General features: G+C 44.2%; 1 protein-coding gene across 3 annotated transcripts in view; it reads right to left on the bottom strand.

The window, feature by feature from the left end:
• Window positions 1–21,137, bottom strand: part of GFRA1 (GDNF family receptor alpha 1) — a 211,248-nt gene that overhangs the window by 143,045 nt on the left and 47,066 nt on the right. For 2 of the 3 annotated variants that reach the window (XM_042908506.1, XM_042908504.1), the window contains exon 4: window positions 7,974–7,988. The exons of the other annotated variant lie outside the window; for it this stretch is intronic. In XM_042908506.1, the coding sequence (XP_042764440.1) occupies window positions 7,974–7,988 (15 nt within the window). The remainder of the gene's footprint in view (window positions 1–7,973; window positions 7,989–21,137) is intronic. 3 annotated transcript variants of the gene reach the window in all.

The raw sequence follows: 21,137 nt of genomic DNA on the forward strand, positions 1-21,137 counted from the left end.
AACTCAGCAATTTTAAGGACTGGTCTATCTTGGACCCCAAAAGCAGCAATCAATCAAGGAAGGTACAGGGGACTTTAAGTACTCAACAGCTAGAATATTATAAACAGATCAGTTGTTTCATCCTTGGCCTGCTCAGGCTATGGGAGAAAGTACAAATGTCTTAGCTCAGAAACAAGGCACTCTTCAATCAGCCTCCACTCTAGAAAAGACAAACCAACTTAGAAGCTTGCAGAGCTAGAACTAGCCATGAAGTCATGACAGAAAGCTTGGGTCTGATGTGTAAGCAGAGAGGCACCATGATGGACTGATTGCTTGTGTCTCCTTCTCAAATTCATACATTGAAATCTTAACCCCAATGTGATGGTATTAGGAAGTAGGACCTTTGGGAGGTGGTTAGACCATGAGAACAGAGTCCTTATGAACGGGATTAGTACCCTTATTAAAGGACCCCGGAAAGTTCCTTCCCTGCTTCTGCCATGTGAGGACAAAGCAAGATGATGGCTATCTATGAACCAGGAAACGGGCTCTCAGCAGACACAGAATCCACCAGCACCTTGATCTAGGATTTCCAGCCTTCAGAACCACGAGAAATAAATTTTTATTGCTTGATCCCCCACAGTTTATGGTATTTGTTATGGCAGCCCAAAGTAAGACATGTACTCAATAACCTCACCTCTCTGCACCCGTGTCATCATGTTGGGCCTTGGGAAGGGTCAAGGGTTTGTGACTGTGTCCCCCCTGGGGTATTCAAAAGCCCATGGACAGCATATTACTGCCAAAAATCAGAACAGCATACTGCAGGACCAGAAATCAAACTACCTAGGTTCAAAACCCTGTCTCAGGAGTTTCACCTTGGGAGTGGGAATGTACGATAAGCAAAGGAAGGAGGCTAGGATGATCCATGTGGTAATGGATTAGAGTCAGAGACTTCAGTAAGAACTGAGGCTTAACACAGATACACCTTGTTACAACTAGAAACAGATATGCATACATCTGTGGGTTAAAATGCACACTTGTATTTCTTTGCTCTGTGACCTGAGAGGGCCTAAAAGAAATGGCACTCCAGTAGCAATGAGCACACCTAGCTCCCAGATCTTGGTTTCTCATATCACCCTCCATCTTCTTAAAGAAATGGCTGAATCTAGGACAAGGGTGAGAAATAAACAAGGTGAGCCTGATGCATCTTACAGTATCAGAAAATATTGCAGAAGTGCTCAACCAAAAATTGACAGGGATATGTCAAAGGGGCACAAGAAGCCTACCGGAAAGGCTCCCAGTGGCCAAAGCAAGAAACTAAATAAAGCTGTACTGCATTATAACCCAAGGTAGAAAATAAATATGCATGACTTCATATCAATCTAAATAAATGATGGAATAAATTAATAAGTGAAGGATAAGAGACGAATCTCCCATGCGAAAGAATAATTTATGTAGTTTCTCTCCCCTCAATGACATGGAGCCTAATTCCCCACTCCTTAACAGTAGGCTATGGATAGATTTCCTTCTAGAGCACACTAGGGAAGGGAGGAGGGAAAGTAGCCTTACAGCGGAGAAGCTCAACAAACACTACTTCAGCCAAGTGCTAAAGATCGACATCAATAGTCATAGATCATGTTGATGGTAGACGCCTTTTATATGATGTGATGCCAATGGCACTTTCCTTCTGTGATCTTCCCCAAATCCATAACCTCAGTCTAATTATGAGGGGAGAAAATCGCATAAAGTCCAAGAGACGGGCATCCTACGATATATTCCTTAAAACACCAGTACTCCTCCAAGCTGTCAAGGTCATCAACAACAAGGGAAGTCTTGGAAACTGTCACAGCCAAGATGAGCCTAAGGAGACATGACAACCAAATGTAATGTGGTCTCCTGGACAGGATCCCAGAACAGAAAAAGGACATTAGGTAAGAAACAAAAATAACAAGGGAATCTGAATAAGCTATGGACTTCAGTGAATAATAATGGATCAGTATTGGGTCATCAATTGCAACAAATGTGCCATACTAGTGTAAGACATTAAAAACAGGGGAAACAGAATGTGGGGTATATGTGAATTCTCTGTGCTATCTTCACAAAGTTTCTGAACGTCTAAAACTGTTCTATAGAATAAAGCCTCTCAATTAAAAAAATAATCGGCTCTACCGCTCACTAGTTCTAGAACTGTCACTGGGTCGATTCCACTCTGTGCCTCAGTCTTCTCCTCCATAAAGTCGGATTTTTATACTTCATATAATTGGAGGGCAGAGGCTATGAGGACATGTATGCAAAGTTCCTGTTCCAATGCTTGGCATACAGGAGGTACACAAATGTGGCATAATTATTATTACTATTACCATCGTTGTTATCTCAATAAAATAATAATTTAAACTTATTAGCAACCATCTCAACAGAAGGATCTAAAAGTTTCCTTTCACTGATGCGGCGATTTTGAAACACAAGTTACTGGGAGGAAAGCCTCTAAAACTTCACCCCAAGCTCATGCCCTGGGATTGCAATGGATACAAGATGCATCTGTTACAAAGACCCACCTATCCCAAGGTCACCTGGCAGGAAACAGGCCACCTTCCACAGCCCACACCGAATGTGATAAAGCATCCCAGATCGTGTGATTATTTAAATATGGTTATCCTTGCCCTCATACGCCACACACATACACACAAAGTGTAAAATTAAATGGTAACATTGTTCAGTTTGTGCTGGAGAGGCGGATGCATTTCCAGAACGTACAACTCAGAATATTCCACGGGTTCTGGAAAGAATGGGAAATAATATACATACACAGTAAACATGAGCATACGGGAAATGTGAAACAGCCACTTTCCACCATAAAAATGTTAACGCATTTTTCTCATTTGCTAGTTAACACCAGATGACGACTTGGAACTTTTACCTGGAAACGGTTAACGATAAATTTAATTTATTCACCCAAATCCCACACTCACAAAGAAAACAGTATTTCATGACGTGTAACATGGCTAGGGGAACCATAATTCATGGCTCAAGGGTCAGAGCTTCAGAATAGATGGGTTTTCTGAGGTGGCTGGGAAAACCTAAGACCCAGCCTCAGCAGTTTGCCCAAGAGTCTGAAATACGCAAAAGAGCTCAAGTCAAGCACATTATAAATGGCAGAGGTATCTGTCACCACAAGCCCACCCCAACAATTACCAGGCTTGGCTGGGCTGCCAGAAACCAAACTATGATTTATTGTTCTCTTCAAATTAGTGAAAGCAACGCCATCCATTGTGAATTCCAGAGCTGATGCTCCAAACTGGCCGTGTGAGTAGGTTCCACTTCTGAAGCCACAGTTCTCTGAACCTTAATTCTCAGCCACTAGGGAAGCCTCTGCATTCACCCAAGTTCTTTGGATAACAGTCGTAACCTGCAGTATGGGATATTTCTGCACTCTATTAACTCAAATCCACGTAAAACCCCTCAAGATAAAGCATTCTCAGGAAGCCACGTGGGGTCAAGGATTCTTCCCAACTCCTTCATTTTACAGGTGGAAATATTGAGGTTACAGGGCAAAGCAAGTGGCTCAATCGCCCCCAGAAAGGCAACCCTGTTGGGAGCCAAATCGAGGTCTCCTGAGCATTTAATACATAACTATGTGATACCTATGATAGACATGTATACGTACACTGGAGAAAGGTGGCTTTTTAAAAATCTAAAGATATGTATAGGAGCATGTTAACGATGCCCTTGATGAGCAAAACCTGCACAGCCTTAAGGAGAGGAGGTGTCAGTTATGGGCATGTTACTCCCCACAGGTAAAGCAAGCAAAAAATGGGACACTCAGTGGAGGCAAGCTGGCCGGAAATGGGGTCGCAGAGACCCACTAAGGGGAATGCTTAGGGCCTGCAGGCAGAACCCTCCCCCCCCACCACCTCAGCCCCACCTGAGCCTGCTCAGTGCTCAGCCCTGGTCCCGGTTTTAACTCCTCACACACTGTCCTTATGCATTTGCATAGCAACCAGTATGGCAATTTTTAATGGAAATAGGACCCCACCACTGTTTTGCTTAAAACCCACTGCTGACTTCCTTCCTCTGATCTGCAGACTACATTCCTGCCCTCTTCTCGCTGTTCATTTCACACAACGCTCTTCCTCACTTGTGAGCTCCAGCCACACCGGTTTCCTTCTGGAACACTGGGGTGTTCTTGGCCCATCGGGGTTCCTCCACATCCTCCAATAGCTGGTCCTTCTGGGCACTGTCTAACCGCCCCGTCCAGCCCTCCTGGCCACCAGCACACCCTCCTGTGATTCTGTCTTCACCACACGCATCTCTCAGAATTTATGTTGCTCGTTTATTGGCATGCTGAGCGCCAGTGCCCCCCAAGCTAGACTGTAAGTTCCATGAGCAGAGAGCCTTCCTTCGCTGTCGTGTCCGTCCCCTTATCCTCAAGGCCTAGAAAGTGCCTGGCACATATATACCGTTCGCTGGAAAAACAAGTGCACTATGTTTGAGAGGTATCAAAAATTACTTGAGCCGAAAGAAAAAGCTCGTAAATAGCAAGATCGCAGCTCCAGGTGAGAACTGAGCAGGAGGAAACGCTCTGCCTCCTCGGGCTCAGAGTCTATCAGGGACTTCAGTTCACAGCACAGAGCAGAGAATTAACTCGATGGTGAAGTCTTTATAGTGCCCACTTACACTTTCAAATGCCCTGCTGAGTGGCATTGCTCTGATTTCCAAGCCACTCACTCGGTTTCTGTTCAATTTCAGATTCAAGGTTGAGCTTTTAGAGGAGTATTCAAAAGGTGCTTCAGTAACTTCAAATGAGGCGTGTGTGCGTGCGTGTGTGTGTGTGTGTGTGGTCCTGCCTTCATTATTAAACGATTGATATGAAAGTGCTCTAAAACTCAAGATTCTAGACATGTGTGCACATACAGCATTTTCAATTGCATCTGATGTTGGGAAGGCAGTTCTATGGCACTCTGGAATCTCTGAGAGCCATCCAGGGGCACACGGACTCTGCTGTCCACAGAGAACACGGGTCAATTAAGGCTCCTTGAAAATGTAGCCCCGTGGCCCTGGAACTCATCTAGACAGAAGGCCCAGCTGCGGGCCCACTGGTCCTTGACAGTTCCCCATGCCCTGTGGTCTAACCGCCACAGCAAGGGGCTTTTACAGAAGAGAGCAATGTAACGAGCTATAAAATGGCACAGAAGCGCGGGAGAAACACGTCCCCACGTGCACACAGCACGGACACCGCAAAGAAAGGCCCAGCGGTAGCTGCTGAGCCGTCACCTACTATAACAAGATTGATCTGTAGTGAAATAAAAGATAATGCAATCCAGGGGAAATAACTTCGGTTTCCTCTGAGAAATGTCTGATGTTGTCAACTTGTGAGGCTACTTCCCTCTTCAGCCCGCCACGGTGCACAGCGGCCCAAACAGGCAGGCGCTCCTCGGGGCAGCCAGGCCTCATGCACTCACCGCCGGAAGAACACAATGGCAAAGCAGCGTCTCCCGCAGCTGCCCGTGACTCCTCAGGCAGGGCCTGGACGCCCACGGCACGGTCAGGAGGCCAAAGACACCCGGAGTTCCCACCGTGTGTGTAGATGAGGCCTCAGCGACGACACGGTGGTTTCTGTTCATCTGAAGCCACGTAGCTTTCTGGCTGTCTATTTCAAGCACCATGCTTGGCCCCCCGTGTTACAAATTAATGGTACAATTCTGGAACAGAGTTTCAACCACAGGAGACATCGTGTAGTCACGTTTTCGACTATCTCTAAGACACAGAACCCTCTGTCTTGGTCTGATGTGACTGTCACCAACACATTTTTTCAAGTTTATTTATTTTGAGAGAGATCGAGAGAGAGAGAGAGAGAGACAGCATGAATGGGGGGAGAAGCAGAGAGAGAGGGAGGGGGAGAGAATCCCAAGCAGGCTCCACACTGCCAGCACAGAGCGTGATGCAGGGCTCGAACTCACAGACTGTGAGATTATAACCTGAGCTGAAATCCAGACTCTGATGCTTAACCGACTGAGCCACCCAGATGCCCCATCCAACACCTTTTAGCTGTCACATTTTACTGAGCATTAATTTCATTGGCAGAATGGCTGGAAGCAAAGGTAAGGAAGGGGCACCAGCTGGTGGGTTCTTTGCTACCATTTCAGAGAAATGTCCCTCCATATGTAACAGTCCTGTAAGGCCGGAGCCATGTAAATTATTCACAAAAGCAAGTTCAATTCTCTGCATTCGAAATCCTGGTAATATCTTACACAGGAGCTGCCGCCCACCATCACGCAGGGCAACGGGCTACTAGCAGCTTCCGTCTCTGGAAGATGCTATTAAGTCCCGATAGCCAGTGATTTGCAGATGATTATAACTTTTGCTCTGCATATCATTGCTACTGACAGGCAAATCCCATCAATCAAATGGAATGACTGATTATAAAAGGAGCCAAACTTGACATAGGTAGCCTAATAAGCCATTTTTTATACCAACCATGACAACCGTGAATGCTCACAATCGTTCGAAGAAAAGCCAGTTCTGCTACAAGCCTTTTCTCTCCCACTCTCCGGTGGCCTCAGCCCTCATGATCCAGGAAGACTTCCCAAATTCAAGCGCCTCGTGTCTCAAAAGGAGAAATGCAATTCAGCACCGGCTGGTGAGTGGATTCAAGCTCAGGCAAAAAAAAAAAAAAAAAAAAGAAAACCTCTTTTCCTCCCAGAGCGTCACCGTGAACCCCCAATTTGTCAAGGAAGAAGACACACTGCACCGAGGGGCCCCGACAACAGGGCTCCCACTACATCAACAGTCACGGCACCTTTTCAATTTTGCTCATCTCTTAGTCTCTAGCCAAATGGAACTTATTACTTATAGCTTGTTGCAATTTATGAATTATTTATAAAAGTAGGTCTGTGACTCCAGACTCTTAAAAGACAAACACAACAGTCCCCTCATTGTTACCCACAACGGCGCTTCTATCAGAGAGAGCAGGCAGACATTCTCCATAACACACGCTGCATGTTTGGGCTGAAATAATCGTTGTGAAAATATCAAGCCTGTAAGATTATTCGGAAGCTATTTATGGGATGCCTAGATGTATTTTTAAACCAGTGTCTTTTATTCCAAGCCAGCCCTGGATTCAAGAAAGACATAGCAAACACGTGCCACAAACGTATTGCCCAGCTTGAGTATAGTTATGCCCTGCCGATCCTACCGGGTGGTTTCAGACTGTGATCTAAAAAAAAGGGTGGGGGGGAAGAGGCGGCTTCCCCTTAACGTGTGTCTGGCAGGTACAACAAGGCTGTGCCCAGGAGCCTCCCTCTGCACCCCAGAGCACAGGGGCTGTGCATCCTCAGTGAGGACTAAAACACGCAACCAGAAGACGCAGTTAGACTTCCCATCTCCAACTCCCCAGAACACATGACCTTGGCTGGCAAAACAGATAAGACACTCTATGCCCTCGCCTGGCTCCATCTCTGTCACAGGCACAGTTGGAGGGGTTTCCAGGGACACCTGGGTTGAAGGTGTCATGCCATGATCTTACCTACACCTCCTCTCAGGACAGGGATACATTTCTTTAGCAAAGAAACCTCCACATGGAGCTCGCGTCTGAAGCCCCGCCCAAGCAGCAGGCGGCCCTGATGCAAGAACCCTGAGGGACAGGGATCTTCCATCTGAACCCCCCAGAGACACCTGCTCCTCACCAGCCCCACGCGTCCCAAGCCTACCCGTTCCCTGACAGAGACCCGGCCATGACTCTCCCCGGTGTTCCTGGCCAAACTGTCCAGCCCCCACCCTACCTCCAAGTATGGTCCGGAAGCAGAAGCCGGACAGCAGAGGCCCAGAGAGGCTGATGGCACTTCAGGCCACCTGAAGCTATCATCCTCAGGTGCCTCCTAAAGCCCCCGTGATGAGTCCACAGAGAATGCGAAGCCCCACAACCCTCTGCCCACAGAGGACACCCTTGTTCCCAAACGATCACAGCCAGTGGCAAAGCAGGCAGGTGACAGTGAACTTACCTTGCTGGAAAATATCTGCCAGGAGGGTGAAAAACCAAGGGAAGAGAGGGGAGAGAGAGAGAGAGAGAGAGAGAGAGAGGAGAAAAAATATTAATAATGATATTGCAAATGACAATGATGATAATCACAGCTAACATATGTTGACTTTGCTGGGCACTCTTTGTACAATATTTCCCTTAACTCAGAGGCAGTGGTTAAGAGCCCGGGCTCTGGAATGAAACTCTTGGGTTTAAATCCTGGCTCAACATTTAACTAACTCTGTGGCTTACATTTCCTAAACCACAAATAGACAGGAGTACTGGAAAGATCAAACAAATTACGTCCTCTGTTTTAAGAGCTTACATCAGTGACCAGCACGTAGTAAACATAGAGAATTTGGTGGTTATTGTTAAAATTAATATTATTATTTTTCACAACCACCTTTTAGAGTAGGTTGTATTCTCATCCTTATTCAGCAGATTGGGGAAAGCGAGACCATAGAAACTCATCCAAGGCCACAGAGGAGGAAACAATCGACTGGGGATTGGACCCAAATGTCTGATTCCAAAACCCCATCTTCTCACCCACTACCAAGTGCTTGCCTGGTTTACAAGTAACACAAAAACAACGCCACACAAGAGAATAAACAGAGGAAGGCTCTACAAGTATACTACGGTTCCCTATTTAAATCAAAGAGAAAGACATTTGTATGAATTCTCCATATGTAACTCACGACTAATAATGCCACATCTTCCTATTATCCTAGGTCAAAGTCTCTTAAAAGGTGAAAAACTGTGACTTTATTTTTTTTCAACAATTACTTGAGAGGCCATATAGCAAGCACTATGTCTAGTACTGGGAAACATACAGGTAACAAAAAGCATAAACAAACAGTCACTAATATCCCTCTACTGGTAACCACTGGCATGCCTTCTACCTTACATTTGTTTCTTCCTGTTTTTAATCTTCATAGAAATGCACTCACACTGTCTGCCTTTTGCTCCGCAGTGACTGTGGGAATCATCCACGCTCCACACAGCATATCACTCATTCTCACTGCTATATATTATTCCACTGTGTGATTATATCCTAAGTTATTTTCCCTTTGTAATGTTGATGGATTGTTTTCAGTGTTTGACAATTAGGAATTGTGATGAATATCTTTGTACATGTCTTTTGGTGAACATTTATGCATACGCCAGGTCCTTTCTGATATCTTTTTTAAAAAAAAAAGTGTTTTAATGTTTGAGAGCGAGCGAGAGAGAGAGCGGGGCAGGGCAGAGAAAGAGGGAGACACAGAATCTGAAGCAGGCTCCAGGCTCTGACCTGTCAGCACTGAGCCCGACACAGGGCTTGAACCCACAAACCACGAGATCATGATCTGAGCCGAAGTCGGACACTCAAAACGATTGAGCCACTCAGGCGCCCCTTTTCTGACATCTCATATGTGCATTCAGGCTCATTCTGTTCTCAACATCTCAGATGTGCATTCAGGCCCATTCTGTTCTCAACTGCCTCCCAGTCACCCCAAAAGTTCTCTCATCTGTTCATATTTCTCATTCAGTAACTTAAGGTCGAATACAGTGCTGGTAGGAACACAGCACCACCCAGACATGAGCCCGCTCCTACCCTGCTAATGGGGTGGTAGGCAGGTACAAAACTTCTGGAAGATAGCTTGACGATATGTAAGAAAATGTTAAATATATAGTTCTTGACCTGATAGTACCACTTCCAGGAATTTAATCTAATGAAATAAGTAAAGGTACAAAATGAGTCTATAAGGACGTTTATCACAGCATTGTGTATACTGGCAAAACAGTGATTTTTGCCTATTTATCTACAGGGAATCAAACCAAAAATAATTTATCCCACAAAATGGATTATGGTGCAGCCATTGAAAATCTTTATTTAAAGACTTTGATTACTGTTGAATGAAAAAAATCAGCCAGCAACAGGGAACACGTGTCCCGAAACCACTTACGAATGCGTACGCAAGCATGTGCGAGCGTTTATCTCCATGAAGAAAGACCGTCATGGAAATGTTGGTCTTTGGGTGATGGGATCTGGGGTCACTTTTTGAAATCCTATGTAAGCATTTCTGTACGACTTTAATTTGTAACACTGACCATGCCTTACGTCCATAATCCGAATTTTAAAACTTTATTTTCATACTGGAAACTAAAGAAGAACTGGACCATCAACATCTACATTTGCCGCCAGGAACTACACATCGGCTCCTACGAGGTCACAGAGAGTGGAGAGCCCATAAAAGGTGCAGATGAGATGCACACCTGAGTGGATTAAACAGACCGCAAGGAGGGGAATACCTGTGGGAACGGTCTTCATTCCGCTGGCGTAGCTGTGACCCTCGCGAAGGGTGTCGTTCATACACAATACACACACTCCCAAGGGCATACGCAGGCTGTGGCACAGCTATGTCAGGTTGCAGGCTCACAGGACCCAGGCAATTGGCTGAAACACCACCCTATCCCTCACGCTCACGAAAGCTAATTGGGATGTAAATGGGCATATCGGTGCCATTCCAGGCCAACTTCGACTCTGCCCTAGCTTATATACACTATCTATTATTTTCTAACCTCCGTCATTCATCATTGGTACAAGTTCCGACACGGCAGCGGAAGGACGGCACTCACCCGCCATGCCTCAACATTGTCCGGAGACTGTGAGAAGGACCATGCACAGCTCCCTAAATATACCCATCACATGCATCTGTTGCCTGGAACACGCAGTCCATACCACCCACCCTCAGACCAGCCTGCACACCTGGAGTGGCTCTCCTCCTCAGCCTTCAAATGTCACAGCCACTGTGAAGCCTCTCAGTGCCTATCCCCACAGAGAGGGAAGTCTCTGTTTCCACCTCTCTGCTCCTAGAGTAAATTGTGCACTTTGCAATTATAGCTCATCTTATAGTTCGTTATTTATATAGCCCACAAGCTCCTGAGGACAAGAGTCATGGGTCTTAACTACCTTTGTGGATCCTCAATGACTGGCATGGTATGAGCCCACACAGGAGGGAAGGAAAAAGGGCTGGTGTGTCTTAGCACTCATCTGGTCCAACCCCTTAATTTGCAGAGGAGGAAACTGAGTCCCAGAGAAGGAGATATTTCCCAAGGTCACACAAGGCACTAAAGATTCAGCCAGGACTACATGAGATTCATTTAACCTTAATGAAGCACAAAAGCTCATCCCTATTATTAGCAAAGTACAAATTAGAGATTTATCATTCTCCTCTAATGAATGCAGACAAAAATTTCCAACCTTGAAAATATCAGTGAAATAAGATTAGTCTTTTAAACACGGATCCAGTCTCGACATCCGTCCCCGATCCTCAACCTCCTAGCCATGGCTTTTGACAGGGAGCACTTCCTTTGAAATTCAGTAGTGATTTGAATCACTGGAAAGTATCAGTGGGCAGGGAGGGAGGAAATTCAGGCAGGGATTTAGTGACCTTATTCCTTCCCGTTTCATTGTATATTTCACGCTTTAGCAGACAAACCTGCATAGAGTACTACTCATATCCTCTATTCCAAGAAACACTCTTGAATTTTGTATAAGCTATTTAAAATTAAAAAAAAAAAAAAAACCTTTTTCAGCTTCATTTACATTTTGCACCTTTTTATTCAAATGTAAATTTTAATAAACACCAGTATAAATATTGCAACAATTTTGCACATGAGTTATCTTGTAATTTACACTCTAAATTTATGTCTTTTGTAGTCTGTGGCATAAATCATTCCGCTCTTAGCATTAGTTAGCTCTTTGCTCTGTATAATAATGGCTTGGGTACCTTCTTTAAAGTTTCACTTGTCTAGACTGAAACAGCCATCCAGGCTCAGGCTCCAATGATTCACGGGCAGAAGAACAGAAAGTAAGTGAGAAGACTGTAAATCCTGTGCTGTTTGGGTACATTTTACCTCCCCCAAATTCTGGACCTCAGAGGGTATTAGCTACAGGAATACTCTTACCACCTTCATGTCCATCACCCCTAATCCCCAAGCCATAGGGACTAGTCACTTATAAAACTCAAAAGGCCCTCACATTTGAGTGACATATTCTCCTTTTAGTGTAACCAATCACTCAGAATTATCTGGGAGTCAATCACTTACACACTCTGCACTTGAAGTTCCTTGCTGATGAGCTGGAGATATTTTAACACCCACGCCCTGGTGTTGGGCAGGTTCAGTGGGATAATTTACAGACACATTCTCCCGTCAGCTGCCGTTAAGAATCACTCTGAGAGTGAGACTCAGTGCCATCCTTCCTGCTTTCCCAGGAATGGGAAATCACACAAGCACGGGGCTGGGAGTCACCAGCACCCACCCAGCCACAGTCAGGTTGAGCCCAAAGGACACTAGGGACACTTGTGCAGAGGAAATAAACTCCTTCAGACAAAGGTCTGCTCACACTCACTCCCCTCAATCAGTCACAGGAACAAAGAAAGCCTGTTCTCCAGCCCCAGCCCCACCCCCACCCCCCGGAGCCATTCTGGTCCTATAGATAGATGAAAGGCCATGTGTAAGATGGCGACTCAGACGTGGGGAGAAGAAAATAAAAAGGAGCTCATATTTGTCTGTCTTAGCTTGATGCCCAGTTTCTTCCGTTAGGAATGAGCATCAAGGGTACTTGTCCCCCTCCCCCACAGTCACTGAGAGAATTCACACCCTAGAGTTCTTTAATGCACTGAGTCCTCCAGAGACAGGGGCCATAAAAAGACTGGATTACTTATTATTATTAATAAGTTATGGCAATTAGACTGGGTGATTCCTAAACGTTGCTGATTAAAAACTTTCTTGAGTGCCTACTCATCCACATGGCTAGTGTTTACCTCTATTAAAAATGATTTAACTACACTCTGGGTGAACCCCTCTCTTGCGCCTGGGTTAATAATTAGCAGTGCACAGAGCCACGCGGGTTAAGTGAGTTGGCTCTCCTTTATTTATCTATTGCTTTATTTTATGAGGAGAACTGGATGGCAGTCTCATTGCCCATTGAGCCTGCTAGGAATAATTTACTATTTCAATCCACAGTCCACGGAGATGGTTAGAGAAAACTTCACTATTATTACAACATCAGACTCAGCCCACACCCCACGGCACTGAAGATATGCCAAACAGAGAAAGTGTGCCTGACTTCCACGAGACGGGGGGAGGTAAAGTTACCAGTTCTCAAACAATGTAATCATACTACTCTCTCAATTTTGCTTTCTTTTCTAGGTTAAATTATATATGAGGGGAGTTTAGTTTCTTGAAAATGCATGCACTTAACTCCCATTTAAGAAGTCTCACCTGGGGAGATAGCTGTCTTGTGAGTCCTCCTGTGGTTTGAGCTACAGAAAGAAAATTCTCTTTCAAGTACAAGTGCTTTTACAGTAAAGCACTGCAAATTTTACCGGGACCCAACTAACCAGGGGCAAAGGGAGAGACATAGAGAACAGCTGAAATGAACACTGCTTCCTCGAATGGGGTGAGGTACACCATCAACCAAAATCAGCTTCAAGATCAGCTGAGCTCTCCCTTCGCCAGATTTCAAAAACCAGATTTCATGTACATCAATAGGAAGGGCAACTAGAATTCAGTCTCTACATTTCTATAAAAACTCTGTGAATGAAGAGAATCCTTTCTTTTCTTTGTTGAAAAGTGGGCCCACCAATGCCTCCTCTCTTGTCGAATACCAGCACTCCAGAGTAGCTGTGCTGGACACTCACAAAGCTGAGGTCCAAAAATGGCAAGCGTGCTTCCCAAGGAGAGCTGGGTTAACTCCTTCTCTCCCAAATACAATCCAGTGTCATGTTACCGCATAACCATGGCCACTGGATCCCATGACCTAAAATTGGGCCCTGGCCCCTCGACCAGATGGAAACCAAGGAGGAGACCTCTCACAGACTAAGTTCTCATCTAGAAGACAGGGATGGGAGAGAGAAGCTTCTTCTCTCCCCTGCAGCTATCACGAGGATCAAGCTGGAATAATTTAAGCAAAACAGAGGACACGGACTTTAGCATCAAATAACACTAAGTTCAAATCCTTGCTAGTTCACCATCCTGGCCATCTTGGGCTAGCTATTTAAGCCCTCTCTCCGGGTCTTGGTCTCTTCATTTAGAAAACGGAGATAATAAAACTTTCGTTTAGAATTCAAAGGGACAACCCAGTTACATGGAAAACAATTAGCACAGAGTAGCTGGTTTACGGTACACGTTCAATAAGTGAAAGTTAATGTTATTATAATAACAAGCAGTAGAACAGGACAGCAAAGAGCTCAGGTCTCGAAGTCAGAGCTGGTTCCACGTCTGACTGTGCGATCTTGGGAAAATTACTTTAACTTCCCCAAGCCTTGCATTTCTCATCAGCAACACGCAGATGATAACAATAGCTAATTTCTGTGCTACCTCATAAATTGCTATGGAGATTAAATGAGTAATGCATATAAAAATTCACAATAACTGGTACTCAGAAATATTCTATACATTGTAGGATTATTAGTCAACACACATATATTGATTGCTTACCATTTGAAAAGACTTTGTGACTTATATAGGACTGTAAAAGTATCAGAAGAGAAAAAAAAATCCATTAAAATAAAATGATCGTTTTAACTCCTTATTGTCATGCAGCTATATGCCATTAAGAAACTCTGGAGCAATTCCCCCCCTAATGAATGAATGATTTTTGATGTTTTATGTCAGAGACCGAGATCCAGTAACATCCTGATGATCTAAAGGGTTGTGATTAAAACCCAGAAATTGCAGAAAGCCAGGCCTGGTCTTTCTTTATGGTGCCACTCACCCCTCTGACGTTGCCTAGCTCCTCTGGACCTGTCATTATTTCTCAAGGCCACGATGTAAAGGGCTCATGCAGCCCTGCCCTGGGCTTTCATCCATGCTTGAAGCCATGCTCCATGAGGCCCAGGGTTCCAAGAAGGTAGGGACTGCATGGGGGCAGCGGAATTGAGACCCACTCTGCCAGGGGTCTCAATTGAGACCCACACTGCCAGGGACAGTGGAGTTCTATGAAGAATTTGCCTTAAAAAAAATGGGGGGGGGGGTTGCTGCTTTATTAAATAATTTTTTAAGTTTGAATACAATAAGCCACTTAAGCTCCTTCCTATCCAGGTGCAAGTCTGTGCTCTCCTGGAGCACAGCCAGAGCAAAGACTCCTCCAGAGCTCCTGGCTTGGCCTCAATGGCACCACACAGGAGCTGTGATTAGTTTTCTGCGTCTCCAAAGCCAGACAGCTCAGGCAGCCCTGTGGCCACACAGCCCATTTCCATGCTCCCCCGGTTCCCCCCAGGCACACTCAGGCGGCTCAAACTGAACACAGCCCTGTGATTCTTGGTTATTAAGCACTAGCTGCAAGGCCTCACTCCTCAGTCTCCAGCCCTCGATGCCAAAAACTAGCCCATTCTTTCATGCAGGTGGGCCTTGTATCTCTCCCCCTCTTTCTTCTCCGTCTCACTCTGGATGCAGGCTAGGGAAAGGTCTATGGTCTTCCTTGCTCCTGGCCTCTCCTCACCTTGTATCATGTTGGAAACGAAGACCAATACTTAGCCCGTCATTGGCGCACCTCTGAAGGCACATGGCACTCAGTAAACATCTTTTAGTATTTGTGAGTCAGAAAAGAAATTTTTTTAAAGCCCCGAAGTAGCTTCCTGCTACATTTTCTAAAGAATGTGCTACCAACATCAATCTTAGGCCGTGTGCCTGTAACACATCACCCTGCACTGACTTGGGGAAGGCAGTGCACTCAATGCAAGCTAGAAAGTCCCTAAGATTTTTATGACATGCTATCCTTAGTATATCTCATTCCTAGCACAGAGGGATAAAGCTCTTAACTACTGAAAGAACATAAAAAAATAGATTTAGGAATAATACTTTTTATGATTGCATTCTGTATACTGTGAAAGTTATGTTCAAATCTGCTAGTACTTTATGGTGCTGATAAAGTAGAACAGTATGGCTTCCCGGGTAACAGTGTATTTTATATCCATTTAAAATGTTTTCTCTTAAATTGAATTACTTTTTGAGTAATTATAATAAGACTAATCTGGGCTTAATGAATTCATGTACAAATACTTTAGACTGCATTATTAAAACCTCTATGATATGAAACTATATTAAACTCAATCCCTCTAGCAACCAATGTTTTTCTTTGAAAAGCATACATGACTTTCTCTGAATTCTTTTAAATCCGCTAACTGAGAAATCATAAGAAGCCACATTAAAAGCTCGAACAACGGAGTTCGATAAATAATATTGTTCGAATTTCCCTAAACTTACATAATTGAGTATTAATTGAGGGGGGGATCACAGAAAGTATTTTTTATTAAGCATCCACATATGCAAAGGGCTGAAGCATCAGTCCACCTTCCAGAAGAAATCAGTTTGGCTCTGATTAGCAATGCTATAAGACCATTATTGCTAAAAAAAAAAAATGAGCCTGCAGCAATCAAGCCTTATGTTCTAAAAAGTCTCCAAACACAATAGTCTAAATATCTGGGTTCTAGTTCACACTCGAGGCAAAACCACTCATCTTCTCTGGGATTCAGTTCCTCCAGCTACAAACCGGTTTGATCTCTGAGGTCCCTTCCAGTTCTAAAGCATGATGGTTTTAAGTTTAAAATTACACACATTATATCAAATGGGCTCTTATTGCATACTGCTAATTCGTCATCTTATCCACGCTAAATTACATTCACAGAAAAAAAAAATTTCATTCCCTGCAATTCACATACATCCACAAACACATCCATAATACAGCTGGTGGTTTCAAATTTATCCCAAGATATTATCTCGGTAGAGCATTTTTCCCATTACAGATAAATTATAAAGCATCTGAAATCTTTAAGGTTCTCATGCCTTCCTGAATCAATTTCTATGGCCCCCACCCAACATAAAAGATGCTCTTTCCAAGCCAACTGGGTAACTTCATCACCCATGCATTCCTCAGGCAGGTCTCCAAGCGCCAGGCTTTAACTGGATTGGTTGCCCAGTTTTCTAAATTCAAACTAGATATTTATAGATGTCCAACAGGATAAGTCTCTCTCTTTGCCAGGTGATCATTACCAGGATAGACAACTTTAAAGTAAACATAAGACAATGGCCATCATCATTATTCTGATGGGTTGGCACAAATTACTATCAGGAGAGCTCCCAGGAGCCAGAGACAATTAAAGTCTGAGTTCAGAGAAGCCGCCCCCAACATCAAGCATTGCTGATTAGGATGATTTGGGAAGTAAATATGCTTCAGCAAATTGGCCCACGTCTTCAAGGAGGAGGTTCGGCCACGCAATACACTCTGGCCCAACCTCAGTTTCAGGAGGTACAGGTTCTGGCCTGGCTCTACCATAATTCCTCTTCATAAATGTGGACAAGCCATTTAAGTGCTCTAGATCCCAAAGATGGTTGGACTGGAAAACTCCTGCAGTCCTTTCCGGGTCTACAGTTCTATCTTGAACATTCCTGAAATCCTTCCTAGGGACTCTGCCATGCACCCCCAACCACCTGCACATCTCCCTGGTGTACTAATACATACCTGTCCTTTTCTCTCTCTTCCTCTGCAGCTAAGCTGAAAGCACCATGATGTTCTGTCCATTGAAGTCCCAAAGTCCAAGGCAAAATATCAGAGTGTGGTAGACACATCTTAACGTTAATAATAACTGATATGTCTTCAGAGCCTTCAGTAGATCGCCCACTATTTCAAGTTCTTTACACAGACTGCCTTAATCCTCTCAGTCACTCTAAAAGTTAGCTATCATTATTACTCTCATTTTACATATAAAGAAACAGAGGCTCGCGGAGGTTAGCTAAAGTTACCGAAGGTCACGGGGAAGCAAGTGATCTGGGATTCGACCCAAGCAGTCTGGCTTCACAGCCCAACTCTTAACCACGGTGCTACACTGTGTCTTAATGAATGCCCCCAACTGTCCCTCCACACGAAGGACAACAGTTAAAGTACCTCATTCCCTCAAACACCCCCAGGGAGTTAACTTGAGCCCTATCCATAATACCTTTTCATATCTAAACTCCCCTGTTTCTGGAACCCCAACCACATTTTTTTCTCTGCCTTTATCGTCATATGGATTTGGAGTCCAATTGCAGAAACCACCTAGGTGAGCCCTGACTTTTTAAAAACGTTACAAATACTCTTTTTTGAAAAAAAAAATGCAACTATCTCAGTAGGTTTATGGCAACAGCTAAGGTAAGATAAGGACACGGGGACAAGACGCAGAGCCAGATGAAAAGAGAAGAATTCCAAGAAGAGGTCAAGGGAAGGGAGGACAGTCCAACACAAGGACATACACCTGAGCTACAGAGACTCGTGCACCTAATGCAGCTGTCATCCTTCTAGGATTCGGGAAGAGGAGGAAGTGGGAGGTGGGGGGACAGAGGGAGAGTGGCGGGGGGAGGGGGGGGAGCCAGTGCTGGCAGGACACATATGGGCTCTGGAGTCCCAGTGCCTGAGCTGTGACCCTGGCTCTGCCACCAGCAAAGTTAGCTGCCCTCTTTAAGGCTCCGCATCACCATCCAATACAATGGGAATCACAGAAGCTTTTAGGAGGATTAAGGCACATCCATTCCCTAAAGCCTTTAAAAAAAATTTTTTTAATCTTTATTTATTTTTGAGACAGAGAGAGAGAGCATGAGCAGGGGAGGGGCACAGCAAGAGGGAGACACAGAATCCGAAGCAGGTTCCAGGCTCTGAGCTGTCAGCACAGAGCCTGACGCGGGGCTCGAACTCACAAACCGTGAGATCATGACCTGAGCCGAAGTCAGACACTTAACCGACTGAACCACCCAGGCGGCCCTAGCCCCTAGAGCCTTAACACAGCACCCGGCACACAGAAGGCACTTAGTAGAAGCAGGGAATAGAGGAATAAAATGTACTCGCTTGGATCTAAAAGCAAAAAGGCTACTCCCCATGGCCACCAGCCCCCTGGCATCGAATGATGCAGCCCAGGGGAACAATAGGAAAAAACATGTCCAGCAAAGGGGCATTCATTCTCTCCTAGTCGTACTCATTCCTGAGGAAGCAGGATCAATGTTTATTATGTGAGCAAACATTAAACCCTAAAGTATTGCCCCACACTCTCTATCACATAAATGCTAGTATTTTGCAGAGGGAGGTGGGAGCGAGTAATTAAATGTGCACCATAGGCACTCCATGAATCTTTCAGAGCGCGGGTCTTTCTTCTGGAAAGCAGTACATTTGTTTGAAGTCACCCACTCACAGGCTCAGTGTAGATAACGTGGCTCCTCTCTCTTCATGGGCCCACGTTCTGGCCGCACACGGAGGGACCTCACACTGGGCTGGGCTCTTCTACAATAGAACCGGGCATTTCCAAGGGGCAGAGGACCCAGAGAGCTGAGGACACCTTTTAAAAAACCTCTGCGGCTGTCAATTTTTATCCTTGTGAAGAAGAGCCGGCGAGCAGTAAATGTTGTTACCACACATCATACCCCACTGAGTAGCTTTTCAAAAGGAGAAGGGGAAGTTCGCTTGGCAGTTTAAGATTCTTTTAAACCTGTACGACATTATTCACTGGCTCAACACAGTCATGAAATGTAAATGTCATTTTCACGAAGGATTTGTGTGGTTGGCTTGCCCTGAAAAAAGGATTCCAACATCTTACAGAGCTTAAGAAATTTTAAGCATGCTTTCTATACACACACACACACACACACACACAATACATGTATATGTGTGCACACACACATACGCACACACACACATACATATACATACATAGATATGTATATATGCATTTTTTCCAGCATCATGGTTATTATTCTTCAAGTCCAGAATCTGGCTTCTAGTTCTAGCTCTGCCCCTAACTGGTCATGGCTGGTACCTAGACCCTCTTGGAATGCCTCAGTTTCCTCACCTGTAATTGAGGATAAAGCAGCCTTCATTATGTCATCAAGGAAAACATAAGATAATGGATGCAACTGCACTCAGAAAAAATAAACTTAAATTTTCTGATGCTTTGTTAGTGTTCACTGAAGCTGATACACTATAATGAACAATCAATGGACCTATAGGAAACTAAAGTCCAGATCCTACAGGAAGCTTACAATAAAAGAAGCATCAGACACGCTCAAGGCAAAAGTGTTAAATTCTACAGGAAGAATAAAACAGAACAGTGAAGAAAAGAGATATTTCAAGAACGGGACTTCATGGACCAGATACAAGCTGAGTTGGATGGTGAAGGGCAGTCCTAAACAAAGTCAACCTTTGCGGAGCCTTTATTTCTAAGGACTTTACCTAAATATTTAATATAATACTTCCCGAACTCTGTGAATGAAATATCATCCTCATCCTCTTTTAAATAGTAAGTTAATTTGCCAGAGATCCCACCGGCAATCACAACTGTAGGACACTCCTTCGTCACTACTGCGCTGAAGAACTCCGAAAGGAAGAAATGAGAGAAAAGGAACCAACAGGACAAGTGACTCAGAAAAAACAAAATGGGCTCATGAGAAGTCAGAGAAGACCTAAAGAAGTAAAGATACATGCTGTATTCATACACTGGAAGGCTCAGTAATGTCAAGATATTGGTTCTCCCCAAATTGATCTATAGATCCAACAGGATCCCAATAGTAATTCCACCAGACTTTTTGTAGGAAATGATTAGCCAATTCTAAAATTTATAAGAAACACTGGTACCTAGGATAGGCAGCAGTCTTTAAAAAAAAAAAAAAGGCAAAGTCAGAGGGCTGACACTACTCAACTCCAAGACATATAATAAAGCCACAGTAATCAACACAGAGTGTTACTGGCATTAAGACAGACAAGTCGATCAATAAAGCAGAACAGGGAGCCCAGAAACAAACCTGCATTTTTACAATCATTAGATTGTTGACAAAGGAGTCGATTCAATCCAGTGGGGAAAGGCATGTATCTTTAACAAATGGCACCGGAACATCCATATGGAGAAAAATAAACTTAGACTCCTACTTCTCACCATACACAAAAATTCATGATAGATCTTAGACCTAGAAGTAAATGCTAAAACTATAATGTTTCTAGAAAAAAACATAAAATATTCTAGTGACTTGGGAGTACATAGAGATTTCTTAGATAGTACACTGAAAGAAATAGCAATAAAAGAAAAAATGAATTCAATTTCATCAAATTTTAAAACCCTGCTCAATAAAGAATGCCATTAGGAAA

Source organism: Panthera leo, chromosome D2 (assembly GCF_018350215.1).
Source record: "Panthera leo isolate Ple1 chromosome D2, P.leo_Ple1_pat1.1, whole genome shotgun sequence".
In the NCBI taxonomy this organism is placed as follows: Eukaryota; Metazoa; Chordata; class Mammalia; order Carnivora; family Felidae; genus Panthera; species Panthera leo.